The sequence below is a fragment of the Watersipora subatra genome, chromosome 7 (assembly GCF_963576615.1).
Source record: "Watersipora subatra chromosome 7, tzWatSuba1.1, whole genome shotgun sequence".
NCBI lineage: Eukaryota > Metazoa > Bryozoa > Gymnolaemata > Cheilostomatida > Watersiporidae > Watersipora > Watersipora subatra.
The window spans coordinates 13,113,949-13,133,600 of record NC_088714.1 but is presented as its reverse complement, the minus strand read 5'-3'; the positions used below and the strand labels follow the sequence as shown (position 1 = coordinate 13,133,600).

At 34.1% G+C, this 19,652-nt stretch overlaps 1 protein-coding gene across 1 annotated transcript in view; it reads right to left on the bottom strand.

Annotated features, from left to right (window-relative positions):
- Positions 1-2,169: 2,169 nt before the first annotated feature.
- Positions 2,170-19,652, bottom strand: part of LOC137400008 (receptor-type tyrosine-protein phosphatase epsilon-like) — a 29,674-nt gene continuing 12,191 nt past the window's right edge. The window contains exons 8-22 of the mRNA XM_068086296.1: positions 18,466-18,550; positions 18,274-18,347; positions 17,984-18,020; positions 17,339-17,436; positions 16,658-16,783; positions 15,459-15,598; positions 12,851-12,998; positions 11,076-11,180; positions 9,999-10,140; positions 7,907-7,980; positions 6,838-6,960; positions 4,919-5,047; positions 4,684-4,817; positions 3,542-3,677; positions 2,170-2,600 (exon numbers count right to left, since the gene is read on the bottom strand). Of these exons, the coding sequence (XP_067942397.1) occupies positions 2,520-2,600; positions 3,542-3,677; positions 4,684-4,817; positions 4,919-5,047; positions 6,838-6,960; positions 7,907-7,980; positions 9,999-10,140; positions 11,076-11,180; positions 12,851-12,998; positions 15,459-15,598; positions 16,658-16,783; positions 17,339-17,436; positions 17,984-18,020; positions 18,274-18,347; positions 18,466-18,550 (1,632 nt within the window). The 3' untranslated portion in view covers positions 2,170-2,519. The remainder of the gene's footprint in view (positions 2,601-3,541; positions 3,678-4,683; positions 4,818-4,918; positions 5,048-6,837; positions 6,961-7,906; positions 7,981-9,998; positions 10,141-11,075; positions 11,181-12,850; positions 12,999-15,458; positions 15,599-16,657; positions 16,784-17,338; positions 17,437-17,983; positions 18,021-18,273; positions 18,348-18,465; positions 18,551-19,652) is intronic.

The window sequence follows — 19,652 nt, the reverse complement described above, 5'->3', positions numbered from 1 at the left end:
CTCGGGATAATTTTAATACGAAGACTTGCTCGTCACTGCTTCCGCCTTTAATGCTTCAACAGCCACTTTTATATCCCCTTTTCATGTCTTTAACAGGGCCTTACACCAACTAAAAAATTACAGCTATACAATCTGTTGGATAAGTGACTTACTGCATGGTAAAACTTTAATTGAAGTAAATTTGGCAATGCACTAAGATATTTGTAAACTAATTTTTACCTAAAACACTTAACGGTTTACATGAAAATTTAACAGTTATACATTTTAGATTCGAAGGCGGGTAACTTTGTAAATCAAAGGTTTAAAGAGTTAGGTTTAGCAAAAACCTAACATATCTACTTACTAAATACATAAAGTTCAAGGGTACGTTTGAAAGCAACAAAAAATTAGCCTACATACCCCACTATTATTGGTTACAATATTATTATCAAGTATCCAAAAGAGTTGTTTGTGCATTGAAGACATTGTGCAGCATTAAACAGAAACATCTTCAGGCTTTATAGTGAGTTGTGAACATAGGATAGTTGCATTGTAAAAATACTGTATTATAAAAATTGTCCATGTACAGCAAGATCAATTATATGGGTATATAAAATACTGTGTCATTATTTTGCAAGTCTTCAGTAAGAGGAACAACTCTTCACGCCAGCCATAGCATATTCAGAGAACCAACCAACTAGGTAGCTAACTACTGAACTGGTCTCAAACTGCATCAGTTCAACTTAAGTTACTGTTGTCATTCATACCAAGACTAGATGTTGGTCTCAAGGAAATGTTTTAAGCAGATTCTAAAGTGAATATCATAGAGACAAAGATCTCGTATGAAAAAATCCACAAAAATGATCTTGAAATAATTTTGATATCATTGCGAAGTCTTGTTTTCTTGATTCATAGTTTTAATTTCACTGATACAGAAAACCAACGTGTTTGGAGTTTTGAATGTTTAACATTGAAACATAAAAGTGAGAATTCATGTCTTTTCAGGACCTCCACCATGATTTCATTAGTGTAATGATGTCATTGGTATATTAAATCAGTGTGGTTGCAGTAAAGCACAAACATTAACAGATAAAGGAAGTGTGTGGAGCAATAACATGTGTGGTAGGAAAAAAGCAGTATATCATACACAAGTACACGCATTATATGTGACACACATCGTCATGTCATATGAGGCACACACATGGCTGGAAAACGAATGAAATTATTTGCAATTATTCAATGGTTCCATAATGGATAAATAGATGCCAGGGTTTAGGAAAGGCATCTGTGAATTTTTTTGAGTACCACATATAAATATAGCTATGATTGAACAACAGATATCATTCTTGTGCTATTAGCTACTTCTTGCTCTGTATGTTACTCAATAAATCTATAAAGTTTTTTGAGAAGTCTATTTATTTAGAAATTAAGTTTGTAAATACTTGTCCTTTTTTATCTATACTTGAGCTTGGAGTGAGTGAGAAATATAGCTTTTTGTGTATTAAAACAAAAACACTAATGCTAAATAAACAGTGATTTGCATAGGATATCCGATATTTACAATAAACTTACATCTACACCTGTGCAAACACTTTGTGTAAGAATAAACAATAGACCCAAAAGGTTAAATACATCATTTCAAAAAGTCACATGTAGCGGCAAAGATCTTTTTTTATAAAACCCTGTCAATGAAGATAAAAAGTTTGTTGTATAGCTATGAAACAGATTATCTGGGACTTGACTAAAAGCTGTTGATTTTGACAAGGGTTCGCAATTTCTAGCATGTGAAATGGAATAGTGGACTTTAGTAAAGCAGAAGAAATGCTGTGAAAATACATTAAGCTAAAGAGGATTCAAATTGGTAGATAGTAGATGACTAAACATTCTATGGATTACTGTTCACTGTCCCAAACATAGACCTATTAACTATACTTATAGTATACTTATAACGTATAGTTAATAGGTCTATGGTCCCAAACTCACTTGTCTTATAATAGTATGTATTGTATGGTACATTGGTTGGGTCATGCCTTTAAACTACAAGTAATTCATTTGAGGAAAATAGTAAATATTATTGCTTTTTTAATTTCAACTGTTAGGCTATTATCATTCTTTATTGTGTATCTGACTAATTTGGTGATCATCTCTTGTGAGCAATTGTTTGTGGAGCCAGTGCCAAACAGATGAAAGTCAAAAAATAAAGTTGATTTTATTTTATGCATAAAAATTATCAGTACCTCTATTGCAAGCTAGTCATAAAAGAGCCATTCATCACAGTAGTTTCAAGCTTACATCTAATTGCAAAACGTTTTCTAAAGTTTTCAACCAGATTTTCATTAGTTCAGGTAGTTGTACCTATTAATCCAGTTCCAATTTATAACAACATGTTTTATCACTCTTTATATAAAGTGCTGAGCTTAGCAAGTAAAGTATTCTGCTGTTTTGAAGCAACTTATAAAAAGCAATATGAAAGAAAATATAGGGATAGTCTAGCTGGCATTTTCTCTAACACTAAAGGAATCTGTGGTGTATTTAACAGTCTAGATATTGGAGAAGTTGGAATATTCTTTGAATTCAGAAAGATAGCACTCCAGGAAGTCATACAGCGCCTCAAACTCTTGCTGCAATACACCAGTAATCAACTACAAGCCATTTACTTGTATACAATATAACAGTCAGAGCTGAAGCCTGTGATACAAAGGTGAAGAATGACATTCACTGTGTTTTCTATGCCGCTATCATCTAAAGTACACTCTAGGACTGAAGTATAGTTTATGATATTCAACATCTAACAGCATCACATAAGAGATCAAAGTCAATAATAGACCTCTCTGCACAATTCAACAAACATTCAAATGAAGTATTCATGTATCAAATGTCAACCGCTGCATGTTGTAAAAATTTATACAATGTATTTTACTTACACTTCATGCAATGATTAGATGTTAATATTCACTTTTTTTCCAAACTGGCCTGTTAGGTGTTTTGAAAAACGCATAAATCACTTGTTCTTTCTAATCAATTTTTATTGTAGCCATTGTCGGTGAACAACCTATAAGCATTAAGATGGCAAAAGCTCTATGCGGAAGTTTGCAATTAATGAAATAAGCAGACTCACTACAACTACAAGCTAGAGCATTTTAATGTTAGCTCTGAGAAAGGTTTAAATCGCAATAAGGGAATTTTTTGAGCAATGGTTTGTTGGTAATGAATATTTTCAAAACTGTTCTCATGTTTCTTGTTAAAATTAAATAATATTTTTCAGTTTATAAAAAGAGAACTTTTAATTTTGAAAAATTTTCATGAATCTTTGAAGTGAGAATGCATTTTTGAATGCAAACAAAACATTATTTTTATGTAGGTATTTGAATACAACGTATTATTTAAATAATGGCTATTCACAAAAACCTTTTGCTTTTATAAATCATGATCTACTACATGCATAAAAAAAACAATCTTTGTCATATACATTTCAGTAGTAATATCCATTAATATATAGCAAATTTAAAAATTGAGTTGTCTTTCACATCACAAGTAGAAAATTGGAAACCGAACAACTCACTTGGCTAGAGATGAACTGGGGTCTGCTGAGTCGAGCTAGTTTAACTTCTAAGACGATGTCTACCTCATGTTCTACTCTGGTTCTCATGTACAAGTTCATAGCAATAAGAAACAGTCCGCTCAGTCTGCACCCATTTCTGTAATGGTTTATTGAACTCTTTTTAAAATGCATAGCAACAAAACATAGTAAAAATGTAATCTCTGTAACAGTTGGTTAAAGAAATTATGATACCCTTTTTAAGCATGCTTGAGTAAGAGCGGGTGAGAGCAAAGAAGAGCGAGTGATTGCAAAGGAGAGCGAGAGAGAGCAAGAGAGAGCAAGAGAGAGCAAGTGAAAGCAAGTTAGAGGGAGTGTGAGCGAGTGAGAGCGAGTGAGAGTGAGTGAGGGCGATAGAGGATGATAGAGGGTGATAGAGGGCAAGTGAGGAAGAGCAAGGGCGAGTGAGGAAGAGGAAGAGCAATAGAGGGCGGTAGAGGGCAAGCGAGGGCGAGCGAGGGCCAGCAAAGGTGAGAAGGGGCAAGCGAGAGTGAGCGAGGGCGAGAGGGGGCAAGACAGGGCAAGAGGTGGAGAGGGAAAGAGAAAGAGTGAGAGGGAAAGGGAAAGAGAGAGAGAGAGGAGGGAGGGAGAGAGAGAAAGAGGGAGAGGGAGAGGGAGAGAAGGAGAGGGAGAGAGGGAGAGAGGGAGAGAGGGAGAGAGGGAGAGAGAGGGAGAGAGGGAGAGAGGGAGAGAAGGAGAAAGGGAGAGAGGGAGAGAGGGAGAGAGGGAGAGAGGGAGAGAGGGAGAGAGGGAGAGAGGGAGAGAGGGAGAGAGGGAGAGAGGGAGAGAGGGAGAGAGGGAGAGAGGGAGAGAGGGAGAGAGGGAGAGAGGGAGAGAGGGAGAGAGGGAGAGAGGGAGAGAGGGAGAGAGGGAGAGAGGGAGAGAGGGAGAGAGAGAGAGAACAAGTGAGAGCTAGTGAGAGCAAGTGAAAATATGTGAGTGCAAGCCGTTCGAGTGGCCTATTGTGAAGACAATACCAGGTGCAAGCATTTAAGTTTAGGTAAAACCATATGAGTTTCTGTAAAATGAGATGAAAAACAGCAAGAATTTATGAGAGAAGGCGTCACTAGCCGGTACAAAATAGAGGCTTTTTGACAAGGTATTACCTGCATTGCACAGTTATAATATCAGAATTTGAGGTAGCATATCTTTCAGCTCTCTCACACAGATGCACCAGCTGTTTACTTGTTGGAAGGTTTGCTTCTTTTATTTGTACCTCTATGATAGTCACTTTATGCACCTAAGGTAGAGAGGTTGCATTGAAAATACTTGTGGACAGTATATTTGCTCTATTGTTCCTTATCAAACAAATCAATGTATCAGAAGAACACAAGCTCTTACCGTAGCTTTATCTTTGCACTCTATGACACTTTCAGTCATTAGGTGATCCAAGCTGGTCGACTTTATACAAGTCACTTGCATTCTACCTTCTGTTTCTGATTGTCCTTGTGGTGGTACATACATAGTTTGCTGAAATATTTCAAGAGTTGGTTTACTTTGTAAAATGTTTCTTTCTACATAATCATATTATTAATATATTATTGAAATGCCTCAGCATTTTCGCTAAATCGTTTTCATATGCATCGAAATCTCAGACCGAGTTAAACAAGGAGCTACTTTGATTATAAAATATTAGCTGTAAACAGTTTTTAATTATTTCAATGGAGTCGGCTTTTATAGTTTTAAAAAACTCCAATGCTTTGGAGTTATAAAACGGATTTCGCTATGCCATAAAGATGGCTACTATTACATCATACGGTGTTCCTGAGAGTATTCTCCTCATTCATCAAAACACTCTAAAGTTTTCAGATAAGATTGTAAACAGCGTTATGAATGACTCTAAAAATATTCGATAGGATTTAGACCATAGTGACTTCGAATCAGTCTGTAGTTCTGATGATTGTGACAATCAATTTTCTCAGGTACACCGTCGCTAAGGTCATGGCAACCACTACGACTGCAACGAAGGAGTTAGTTGTTATTGATGTAGTTGAGTCATTAATAGTACCATTTTGTGCACACTTTTTTTACTGACCACTTCCTCTTGTAGGTTCATAAAAATCAAAAAATATTAAAGTGGCAAATAGAGGCGGTGCCATCAATAAAAGGCTAGCACTGTATGTTTAAACCATTCTCCTATAGGTACGTTCAAATATAGATTTTACGGTAAATTTAATTACATTCCATATTTGAGTTTTCCTCTACATAGTAGAAATTCATGTTTGCTGAGTCTAAGTGTATGTTTACCTTTGCATTATCTTTTTGTTCTAGATGAGGTGGTGTTGGTTATTGTTTTCTAACATTCAAAGAACCAACAAATGTATTTCATGAAAATTATAAAAAAAACTTCCTTTTTAGTTAACTTTGGTTTAAATGGAAGTGACATTAAAGACTTATATAAAATGTAAACTTGATTTTGTTTACTTATGTACGAGTATATGAAAGGTCGGTTGCAACATTTGTCAGCATACAACAGTAAATAGCTTACCAAATATATGTTAACAATAAGCATGTTCATTATTGTTTATAGACGAAACACGTTCAGGTTTTACGTAGTTATTTGTGAAGAACTATACAAAAAGGAATAGAGAAAAGAACTAACAGCAGTCAAAACCACATATTCTTGTCAGCCTGCATCAGTTAACAAATATCTAAACAGAGATCGGGAAGGGTAATGGGAAATCTTTGAAGTCATTGAGTGGTTTTGCTTTCGCTTTTCCTTGTCACTATACTTTACCAAGTTTTACTCTGTTGCAAATATTTACTTTTTTGTTTCATAAAGTTTCTCATAATTTATTTAGTCGAAGATTATTTTGATACAAAAGTTATTGAAAATTATGCAAAGTTTTTAAAAAAACATTTAAGAAATGCATTTTGTAAACTACTGCAGCTCGTTTCAATAAGAACACTGCTTTAAAGGTTTTATTGCTTATCTGCCATCAGATACTTATCAACATCTACTTCTGAAGTTCTGACTTCACCAATCTATTATAATACCAAACTAGTTTAGAAGACAATCTTTTATGGACTCTGCTTTGACAAGCAAATTGTTAAATCCATGTTTTTAGCTGATTAGTTAGTAGTTAAGAAAAGGTCATAGCTTAATTCCAGCCAAAGCTTATCCATAGCGAAAGACACCTATTCACACCTCCACTCAACACAGGCAAGCAGTTATTTTAAATTTGATAAAATATAAGAAAATCTTATAGACAGCACCCTAGACCGCTAGCAATAACGCTGCCAAGTACGTCATGTCTTACCGGGCAGTCATTAAAGTAGACAATGAAAGTGCACTTCTGCTCCATAATCATTCTCCAATACTGACTGTAAGTGGGCCTCAAGGGAATCTGAGTTATGATGAACACATTCTTCCGTTGGTAGCCCTGGTAAATATATAGCCATCTCATTATATATTATTTTGTAACCTTTAGGTGAACATGAAATCGTGTTTAACTAAGGGGTAAAGTCGATGTGAAGACTTCTCACAGTTTTATCAGTGTGCAGTTAAAGCATTTGATAATTGTTAGAGAGGGCTGGTATTTAATTATGTTGGTAAATAATTATATGATAAATGTTTGTTTTTACAAAGTGGGATCTTTGGTTGCGTTTTGATAAGCAGGGAGTATTAGTACTTGCGAGTTTCTCAAGCTTGAGCAATTTAATAGTTTATTGAGGTACAGTTTTGTTTAAACAGTGAAATTTAAAGTTTTAAATTCCACGATTATTCACATTATTTGTAAAACTTTATGAAATATGTAAATTTTCTATGTTGCAAAAGGGTCTTTAGTGAATTAGTTGATTTCACATAATTCCGCGGCCACTCTTTATAAAAATACATGCCCTTTTTACGTTTTGCATCATAAAACCATTCCTGCAATTTTTAAAACCCACAGTGTTTGTGTTAGCATGATAGAAGTATTACCGCAAAGTATTTTTTAAAAGCTGATAAGAATTTCTTTACATTTTTGGATTAACATATTTAAATGTTTTTGAAAGTCAAATTAGAATGATGGCTGCTTTTATAAAAAAGCTTGTTTTTGGTTTAAAAAGTTGGTATGTTGTTTTAGCTTGAGTCAGAGAACATAAAAGTGATGAACTTGCTATGAAACTGTTTGCACACAGAGGTAGCTATTTCAGTCATCAAATCATATGATTTTAGTTTAGCTTTTCATAGTAACTTTTAAAACTAGCTGCTTAGTGTGCCTAAATCCTTTATTTTTAGCTGGTTGAAGAATTATGCAAAAAAGTCTTCTTTAGAATACCTATATCAAAACAGAATTATACAATTTGCGTTCTGTTTAAATTGTAGAGACATGGCTTATTTCTTACGTTGCATGCGACAGCATTGATGTAGCCAGTCTGGTCTCCCTCAGGTTGATTTACGATCACACGACTTTTGCTCACTACAAGAGAAGCTAATCTATTAACATTTTCACATGGCATACATCCTGTTAATCATTTAGCACAACTTGCAAGCACAAATCACAATAGTTTTTTTCTTTGATTCAAGACGTAGTTTTCTATCTCTCTATTTCTCGAAGCGCCATGTTCTGTGAGGACTACTGTGGTTTCTTACTACTTCCTCTTCCTTTTTCTCAAAAAAGCTTGCCCTGATACCTCTTCTCTCTCTCTCTTTCGGGTAGTTGAGTCGCCACTCATTTGCTTCTCGGTTTCTCAAGTAGGTCATCCGGCGTCTGCTCCTGCTTTGTTTTCCTTCAATTCTTCTTGTTATCAGAACGTTCTCTATACCCTCTTTTTGCATAACGTGCCCTAAAACTCCAGCTATTTTTTTCTGATTTTGTATTAAGTTTCTCTCCTTCTCTCTTCTTAATGCTTCCACATTTGTGATGTAATTCGTTTATGATATTCTAAACTTTCACTTTATGAACCATATTTCCACTGCTTCCACTTTTCCTTCCATGTGATTTGAAGTTGTCCAATGCTCACTGCTATATGTAAGGATAGAGTAAACATGACAATTCACCACTCTTAGTTTAGTCTCCATGCATAGACATCTTCCTGTCTTTCATTAGCTTGTCCAATTTTTTAAAGACATATTTTGCCATTCCCATTATTTTTTTAATTTCTGAGTAACGTTTTTCATCATTCCTTATAAAACTTCCTAGGTACTTGAACTTATCAACTTTTCAAGTTCTATCTTCTCCCACATATATAATAAACTTTCGCTTTAGGCCTCTTTTGCTTCCAACCATGCATTCTGTCTTTCTGTAAATTATTATCAATTACGTCAATCATCAATTAAATCAATCGACAGTTTGTCATCAGTTTATCATACTTATATTTTCGTATGCTTTTAATGCTTCTAGTTATTGCATCTTAGTAAAATCGCATGACTTCTGAACAGCTTTATTTTTGCGTGCTTTTTTATTTTTTTTTTATTTTTTTTTGGCACTGTGCTAGCCAAAATTCAGACGCTTCCCAATCTACAAACAAGACACGTTCCAAACGACCATTCATGAAGCAACTTTGTTCGTAAGTTGTCTCACAAGTCCGTTATTTTTTACAGACCGTATGTTTAAGGAATATATAAGTATGTCTAAGGCTTGTATAAGTAACCTATATTGGTTTGGACTGCATTTAAAGAACACTTGATAATAATAAAACAATATGCTCTATAAAGATGTGTATAACTGGAGAGAAACAGTAATACTGTCAAAGAAATGCTTCCCTGCACATTTAGCCAATCCTATTGAACAATGGATGCATGAAATAATGAACAATAAAATGGCAAAGTTCGTAATGCGCTGGAAATATGTCTACACACTTGGAAAATCCATGACGAACTGGGCAGAAGAAGCTTAATGCTGGTGGATGTTGGGCGGATGCTCACAGCGTTCAGCGTCAGTATCAGCAGCGAAAACCTACACTACTCAAAAAATTTTGATATACGCACTGCACCGTCCGTATGCACCATTGCTAGTAACACAAATGTTCGTAAGTAGGCTAGCGTCAGTAGATATTTTTCTATTGTATGCAAATATTTTGCCAAAATAATGAAAACTGTTTCCAACGTAAAAATTAGAAAGCTTAACAAAATTCACCATTTACCAAAACAATTGGTAAATTATTGTAGTTTAACTTTTTAAGTTGTGAGCTTTAAGTATGTTTCTTAACCGCTGCAACAATTTGAGTTTGCGAGGAAAGTCGAAAAAGTTTTTAGTGTATGTAAGAACCTGCTTTATACTTCCCAATGAACACTTTTGATATTACGTCAGCCAAACGTCTGTCTTGTAAAACGAGTAGCAACATCAGTATGTCTTAGTATCTTAGAATGTCGGTGCAATAGAAGTTTGTATTTGTAAATCTAAAGACCATTTTTATATTGGAACTAAATTGTGGCAAGTAACAAAAATATTTAATACACACAAACAACTTTAATAACTGAGTCATCATTACTTACAAGGAAGTACGTTAGTGTCTCTATTTTTATGTAAGTTTTCTTTACTTGCTGAATCTCCATACATCGTTTTGGGGATGTCCTTGGATGTTAGGCTAAGTTTTTTGAATTGTTCAGCGAGTTTAGATTCACCACTTGTTTCTCTCTAAATACAAACAGTTATCATACAGAAATAGTTAAGAAGCATGGAAGGTTCAGAAAAACTGAATTACTTACTACAAAGTTGGATGAAGTATCGATCAGCACTACAGATAGTACAAATATGCCTATAGCAACATATGTAGCTAATGCTAGAAAACACGCACTGAAAATAGCAACTTTTGTAAGATAGAGACTACACGTGGTAATGAATAACATTTGCTATTCTCCAGTTGGTTAAATGACAGCTTGCGCTTGACTAGCTTGAATAGCTTGGCTGATAAACCTGGTCATCTAATCATCTGTCCAGAGGTTGCAGATTATTAAAGATAAATTGTTTATACACCTTATTTTACTATATATAACCAAAGTTCAATAAAATCAAATTAAAGGAGCTTACTGTATAAAACATTAAATAGTTTGATGGATACAGGCAACCGGGGTCAGAGTTGAGCCGGGCCAAAGGATACCAACCTGGCTCCGTTGGACCCAGGCAGGAAAAACCATGCTGGGCCACAAGGAGACAAAGCCAGCCAAAAGCCAGCCGGCCGGCTGCCAGCCAGTAAAGGGTGGAGCAGCCAGGCACTGAGCCGATACCACAGAGGCCAATCTGCTGCCGACCTGGCAGAAGCCGGCCATCCCGGCCCCCAAGAAGGAAGGGCGGAGCTTATGTTCTCAAGAAAATATAACTATAAGAAGCCAAACAATTCAAGGTAGGTAAAGCACTAGAATTATTTGCCATTGCAGCTACTTGTAAGTGCAAATTAACTGTAATTGCTAATATTTCTTTTATGTAAATATGTAAATCCTTTTTATATGTAAAAGTAGTTGGATCCTTTGTGGAGGAATAAAGTGTTTGCAGCAAATATTTTATAATATCAGGTTCTAAATTTGAAGTATTAACAAAGGGTTTATATTCTGAAAGGCATGCTAGATTATTACCTTTCTCCAAAGGCTCAGCGTTTGAGAGAAAGTCTCGCAAGGAAGAGATGTATCACCACAAGAGAGGGCCTCTGATACCATTTCATACAGGAATAGATATTGTTCCTGTAAAATCACAAAATTTAATATCAATGGGTATAAATAATATATTCGCTGTTATTCATTACCATAATCAAGCAATAAATCAAATAATAAAAACTTTACAAACTTTGTTGTTTTTACAGTTTGACAGAGCAGATTTCGAAACACATGGCTGACTCAAAAGGATGCTCACCAATTACTACTAAAACAAAGTAGTAATAGAATTATAGTCTCAGTTATATTGTACAGAAAAATATTTTATTTGTTATTTTTGAGACATTTTAACTAAATAAACACTACTCTAAAATCATTAAAAAGGGTGAAACTGATTAGATGGTTAAAGCAGCAACCCCGGTGAAACAGTTCAAAAGTTCATCTCCATAAATTAGTCACATCAGATACTAGAAACTAACATCATGACTACCTAATAAGGTGCTTCTTTTTTTTGGTTTAAATATTTTTATAGCTGAAGTTCTGTTATTACAATCTCTCTCTTTCAAACTGTAAATTTGCAACTCTTCAACAATTAAAGCATTCTAAACAAACGCTAGTAGTATCCATTCAAAGCTAGTAGTATCCATTCAAAGCTAGTAGTATCCATTCAAAGCTAGTAGTATCCATTCAAAGCTAGTAGTATCCATTCAAAGCTAGTAGTATCCATTCAAAGCTAGTAGTATCCATTCAAAGCTAGTAGTATCCATTCAAAGCTAGTAGTATCCATTCAAAGCTAGTAGTATCCATTCAAAGCTAGTAGTATCCATTCAAAGCTAGTAGTATCCATTCAAAGCTAGTAGTATCCATTCAAAGCTAGTAGTATCCATTCAAAGCTAGTAGTATCCATTCAAAGCTAGTAGTATCCATTCAAAGCTAGTAGTATCCATTCAAAGCTAGTAGTATCCATTCAAAGCTAGTAGTATCCATTCAAAGCTAGTAGTATCCATTCAAAGCTAGTAGTATCCATTCAAAGCTAGTAGTATCCATTCAAAGCTAGTAGTATCCATTCAAAGCTAGTAGTATCCATTCAAAGCTAGTAGTATCCATTCAAAGCTAGTAGTATCCATTCAAAGCTAGTAGTATCCATTCAAAGCTAGTAGTATCCATTCAAAGCTAGTAGTATCCATTCAAAGCTAGTAGTATCCATTCAAAGCTAGTAGTATCCATTCAAAGCTAGTAGTATCCATTCAAAGCTAGTAGTATCCATTCAAAGCTAGTAGTATCCATTCAAAGCTAGTAGTATCCATTCAAAGCTAGTAGTATCCATTCAAAGCTAATAGATTTGTAACATAAGATTTTTTGGATACCATGCATGGATCATCTCATTGTTCTCAACTTTAAGAAAACTTTTGTCTAATTAGTGCATTGTGCATGTGAGTTTTATTGGCATATAAAAGTTTACTATCAAACTGTACTATATTTTTATTGTAAAAATTTAAATAAAAATTAATAACTAATCAGTAAAAGACAACAGTACAAAAGTCACTGTTTACTGAAAATTATTTTACAAGCAGTTCTGCTGTTGGAATTACTTTTAAGGTCGTCAGCTGGTAAAAGCCTTCATCAGCGCAGAACCATTGTGGCTGATGATACTACTTTACATTCTAGGAACATAATTACCTACCATAAAATTTGTATTTCTGTTTATATTATTTACAAATAATAAACATACTTTTACCAAGTGAGTGTTATGAACTTACTGGGACTTGAACCATAAACATTCTTTCCTGTCTCAGCCTATTTACGCACGCAACTACATCTACAGACTTGGGCTTCATCCTCTCATCATGAGCCTCTTGGATGAGATTCTCTAGGGCTATGTAGGTACCTGTCCTACCTACCCCCGCACTACAAGCAAACACAAACCACTTTTATAGACTGTTTACATATACCATATATATAATTCAAGTTATTAATAAATTCAGATGTGTAACAGAATAGATTGGATACTGGTAGAGACTAAATTATCACTTAATCACAATTTTGTTTTCAGTCAAATTGATACATTTGAAAGAGAAGTGGTTATACAGAGAATTCTCAAGTTGCAATGGTCCTAATCTATGAATGCACTCTATAAAAGTATATAACACCATATAAGTATCATTCCATCTTACGTCATGTGCATTATTTTGGTTGAGTAAGCAGGTTCTCTCTCACACTTTTGATATTTTCAATATTTTGCTCTGTGTTATCGCTTCAAAGACTAAGGCCAAGTCTTCTAATGATAGTGCATCAGAGAAAAGAAAGGTCATCACCATGAAAATGAAATTAGACAGTATAAACTTATCTAAAAAAAATTTTGAAATATACATGAGCCACTTGGCCTTTGTACGATACTCTACAGTACAGTGCATATAAAGTAATTTATTTATGATGTTCCGACATGAACTGAAATTCGGTTTTCACTCAGTCCTAAGAAGTCAAAGATCCCCTGTATGCCACAGACATACAATATGTATTTATATACTCGTAGGGTTAGTCAGCTAATGTTGTGACAATGAATAAGTGAAGTGACTATGGCTTATTTCATGTCTATGAGCAGCACCTTTCAAACTACAACTTCTGCAGGACTCCTTTAAATTAAAGCTATCGGTGTAGTGTATTTATGCAAACAACATAATGAATTCAGCTTCAGGGATCGCTATCTGTTGTAGCCATTTTCATGCTCTTCGAGTATTTTATATATTCTTGTTATTTAAAATTACATGAAATTCAATATTAAGTTTTAATATGTAAAATTAATCAAAATAAAACTACAGTTTATTATCCATATCATGGTAGTATTAATTTAAAATATTGTATCAGCAGTATTAGCAACAACATTAGTGAGGGAAGGTGTCAAGTTGGACTTCTTGGTACCAGAAATGTTTTCAAAATGCAATAATAAAACTAGCACAATGAAATAACTAAAAGAGTCAATCATAAAAAACATAATAACTTAATTTGTAAAATTTTATGTAACAGGTGAGCTAGTGCTGTTTTATTGCATAGGAAAGAATAGATGGGACATAATCTTCTTTTAGTCAACCATTTTATCACTATTACCGTAATTTCTTAATGTAGTTAAACAGAATGAATCTTCTGCAAGTTTGACAATTTCTAAAACGCTAATTTAGGATTTAATAAGCACTTTCTTATTCATAAAATATGTAAGAGTGTCAGCTTGATAGATCAGTAATATAATATCGCATAAAGCTCAGAGAACAGCATCAGAACACCTTATTTAAGTTTCATATTATGGTTCACACTTTAATCAAATGGATTTATTTTTAGCTAATAAAAGTGTACACCAGTTGGACTATGCATGGACTTATTTTAATAGAGTCTAACTAATATCAAACTAATGTCATTAGTCAAACTAATGTTTCTTAGGTACTATATATTATTATTAACTTACCTTAGAGGCATAGGCTCAGTTTATTGTTGACAGGAAAACTAAAACTACTCATCCATATGTTTACAGACATAACCTATTATCTGTGATAAAATTTCACACAAATTGTAAAACAAGAAATATGGCATAGTTTTCATCTCTATAATGTCTGTTAGGACAGCATCAAGTGTTCACTGTTAATTAAAAAGATATTTCTCAAAAATTAAGCCTTCACCATAATTTAAACAAGAAGTTTATTGTTATCAGTAAAACTTTTGACCTTTTTCATAGATGGTAGTTAATTTTAGCATGACTTTGTCTGTATCTTGAAATATAAATATGCCTAAGCGTTTAACTTTTTATTGGTCTAACTACTTTATTGGTCTAACTACTTTATTGGTCCAAGTTTTCACATTACATGTATGTCTTTTAATGACAAGAAATTTAAAATTCAGCAGTAGAAAATACCGTTTCTATGCTTTTTTTCTGCTCACCTAATGTTTTTTTTCTATTGTAGCATTGTGAATAAAAAATTTAATGTTTAAAAGTTATTTTCAAAAATCTGCACCTTTATGTTTATTGATAAAAGTCTAAATTCATCAAACAACTTTTTATGAAGCCGTACTTACCTGATTCAGTGTTATTGCTTGATACAATTTATTATTTCTAGCAGCTGATGATATAGCACAGAAGTTGTTAACCCATGCTTAAAAATAAGAGTAAGTGCTTTTAACAAACGAGCGAAAACACCCGAGACGTATTTGAGCCTGTTGGCCTCTCTGGTAGTCCTACTTTCCAGTATTTAAACTTATTTCAAATCGGAGGAAGACACTTCATCCTTAGCCCAGGACCAAAGACTTTTTTTGCATGTGTTAGTTTAAATTCTTTACTAGAACCAAAAACTGTTATAAGCATGCTATAGTCTACATGTTTACCTGCAGTGCACAATAAGGGGAGCAGTGCTAGCACCTATTTCCTGTTTCACTCTAGCTCTGAAGCTGAGAAGGCCAGCGGCAGACGGAATATCCTGATCATACCATTCAGTGTATTGACACTGAGTGACAGTATTTTTTTCCTATAATCAATATTATATTTAGTAGTACTTTGGACCAAATGTAAATGATAAGTTTTATCATTGGGAGTTGTTTAACTATTAAACAAAGTATTACATCAAAGTCTTGCCTAAGTAATGCGCTTCTATAAACACCATCCCACTTTACTAATAAAGCATCTTTTTAAAAACACATCAACTCATCTGTGTTCACAAAGTTAATATATTGGTAATAAACAACCATGCAGATGATCAGCAGCTAAGCCAATAAGAGAGGTCAGGGATTTTGGTCATGAGAAATGAATTATAAGGGGAAAGGAAAAGACAGCTCTACACTTAAGTTCAGCTAGAGGTCATCAGATATCTTAACAACTACTCGTCCGAGTGTTACAAGACCAGCCTCTTGATTATACTTAAAGCCAGAGAGGTCAGAGAGGTCAGGGATTATAATCCTAAAAAAAATCAGGGCTTTGACAAGTTTTGTTGGGTTTTCAAGGTTATCAACAGTTCTCTCAATAATATCCATTAGATTCAATGTTTGAAGCATGTGACTTCATAAGCAGTTAGTTACACTGTCAATTTGTACTTGTTGATAATTACAATGCTCCTCAATAAATCAGCTAAACACGCAACATCCTTCTTGATCAGCAGACGTTTATCTGCTAAAGTAGTTCTAAGAGTTTGTATGTCAACGAACATTGCAGTTTGAAGACAAAGAAATAGAATACATTCCCGAGATTCTTTTTGGGCCAGTCATAAGTGCTACCTCTAAATATGTCTATTAGCTATTGCTTAATATTGCAAGAAACCAGAGAAATGAAGCACACAGAGAGTATAAAGAACAGTGCTATGAGAAAGTTTAGATAGTCATGAGGTATCTTACTTCTTACATGCGTGAGTGCTACACAAGCAGCAGTTCAATTATACTTAAAACCTAAAAACAGTGTGAGTTACTTTTTGGTCATTTGAGTGTGTCTCATTATCAGTTGGTTGTTTAAGCTTACATTTTAAATGGAGTGAAGTAAACCTGTTACAGGAAAATGTGGGCTATAAATACAAAGGTATTCAACATTCAAATCTTACATTCTCTGTAGAATACTCCATCTTTCTGATTGTGTAAAAACAAAAGTTGGTGACTTCAAGCAAAGTAACTTTGTACTCTCCAAAGTTGGCAGTGCCAGCTTCAGGCCAATAAGGAGAACATTTTTTCTACAAGTAATTTAATAATCAATTGTAATATAATTTAAAATATAATATGTATTTATATGTCTGTTTGTATGTAATATGATATAAATGTTAACAGTTCATAAGAAACAATCATGGCTCAGTGGTGAAAATGTTAACTTATGATAAGCAGGTCAGTGGTTCCGATCACACTAAGACCAATGAAGGTCTTACAAAGGTCATCCAACCACAATTACTTCTAGCTACATCATTCTAAAGTCTGCTCACTGCACTCAGAAAAATCTTTGTTATTGAGCAATCAGACTATAATCAATCTGTGAGCTTACAAACAATTTTTTACAATAATACAGTAGCATAAAATTGATTAGTTGTATTGCATGTACAACTTAAGCTAAGAGATACTCATTGTGTTTACAGAACTTGTTCATGGATGCCGTAACATGTAGAATCTACATAAAGGCTGTAAACGTTTTATTACGCTTCTCTATCATTGATGGTACAACGACTAAAAATATATACATCGCTATAGAGGGGTTGGAAGTATTGTCATGCTATGCATTGTATTAGTCTGTGACATACCTTGCCAACCTCGATGACATTCGTAACCATGACAACTACTTTCGCTTTTGTACAGTGAATCATTCTCCACATGTCAACAAGAGTTGAGTCTTTAGGTCCTGCAGGTATTAATTCAATAATAACATATATTTGTCAAATGCTTTGTAGAATTGTAAAAGGAGCAGCTTTTTGTTGAAAGTCTGAGTAGATTAAACACGGCATTGTCTGTAGACCCGTGGAGCACATTCAGCAAGATTATTTGAATGCCTTTTTGTAGTGTTTTATTACCTACTGTGAAGTAACTTGATATAAGAAACTCTGCATTTTAATTAGTTAGCCATAAACAAGCCTTAACTATAATACGTTCATTTATTGTTCCATCTGGCCAAAGCCACGCTAAAAGCGATAGAAAAAGTATTACACAAAACGGGAATTGAACTCTAATATCCTGATTCACAGTCACGAACCCTACCAACTGCATCACAGAACTACCTTACCTCATCGTAAAATTATTGTATACATACTGATTACACATGATAAACTCTCATAGTGTACCAAACTGTCAGCATAGTAGTTTAAATACTATAAAAATATAATATCCACTCATGAGTTAAATATGTACCTACAGGGTTCTTACACCAATTAGCATCTGGTATTGAAACCTACCTTGTGATGCAATATACCTCACTTCGCCTGCGTAGTCCTGAAACAATCATTATCATACATAGTTTTTGATGTTCTGTGTATATGTGTGTAACACTGTCAGACATATTAGATATTTACTATATCATCTACATAGGCAGCTATGACATCTGCTTATTTCTACATTTCACTATTATCTCTTTTTAACAGCCATAAATGTAGCATAACATACATACTTTTATATGGCAAGTAGAAGTACGGTATAACTATTAGACTCAGGTAAAGCAAGCATTAGTATTGTATAGATAGCATACCTTTATATAGCAGGCATTAATATAGTCAGATGGATGTTTTGGAGTCACTCTCAGCTTCACTCGAGTCTCATTGACTAAAATACATAGGTTCTTTTAGCTTTTTCATTTTGCAAAAATACAAAAAATACAAAGAATAGACTACGTATATTTGGTATTAATTTGCTTTAGGTAAATCTTATTGAGCTAACTTACACGCAGTGATGTTTTTGAAACGATTTTTTGATGCATTTGCTGCAGTCCGACCTTCATCAAATGGCAGCTGATCATTGCTTATTGTCTACAATATAATATTAGAAAGCACCGATTAGCATTCAACTGTCCAGCAGTTGTCCACTCTTTGTCTATTTGCATTTTAATGAAATTAAGTGTGGTAACCTTGTTGGCATGCATTTAAACCAATGATATAAGCCCCACAGAATAGGCGACGGTTGTCATATGGGCGGGGTTCAATGATCTAGCTCTGTTAGAATAGTGCTAGCTTGGGTTTTGGGGCTAACACAAGTCTCGCGAGGCGGACGCGTTGCCTTGTTAGATTTTCAGGTTTAGATTTTTATCGCCTATATGCGTCGATGGCGGATAATACCTAATTTCCAGTTAGTAGTACAAAACAACAAAACCTCTAACCAGCTAACACGTGATTCTCTCTTTCCCTCTTTAATTTTAGCGATATACTAGAATCCATGAAAAATGAAATACTTCAAATTACCTATTTTTACCAGTTTCGAGATTGATAGAGGTCATAGTATATACTTAAAAACAAATATAATTTACCCAAAATCACCTGAACAACGTCCTTTTTTTGCCTAGTTTTTGATTAATATTTTGCCACCCTTAATATAAAATGACAAAGTCTTTTATCGTTGTCACATTGTTTGACCTGGCCAATAAGATGGGACAGCAGGCAAAGCTGTGCAGAGTACGTTTCATACTCAAAATCTAAATCTAAAACCGAATTTAAGCTATTTCACGATGGCGACTGTTAATATCACGAATGTTTGTTAATAGCAACTGACTGGTCATAACAGTGACAATATTGGGCAACTATATTTATTTGACAACAAAATGAAACCAACAGATCAGTAAAATAACCACTATTGTTCATAATGTTTGTAAATTTACAAGTGGCTTCATTCGGCATATTTCATTGTTCTGGTGTAATGTATATGATAGCCGTCACCTACCCTGGGGGGTTTATATAATTGTTTAAACCAGCTGATACAGACTGTTTAGAATTTGTACAACAATCCTCATCTGGTTTTCATTCATCTCTTTATTCATCATATACATATATATCTACACAGGTATATATGTATGTATACCCGTATATATTTGTATATACATGTATATATATGTATATATACATATATATATGTATATAC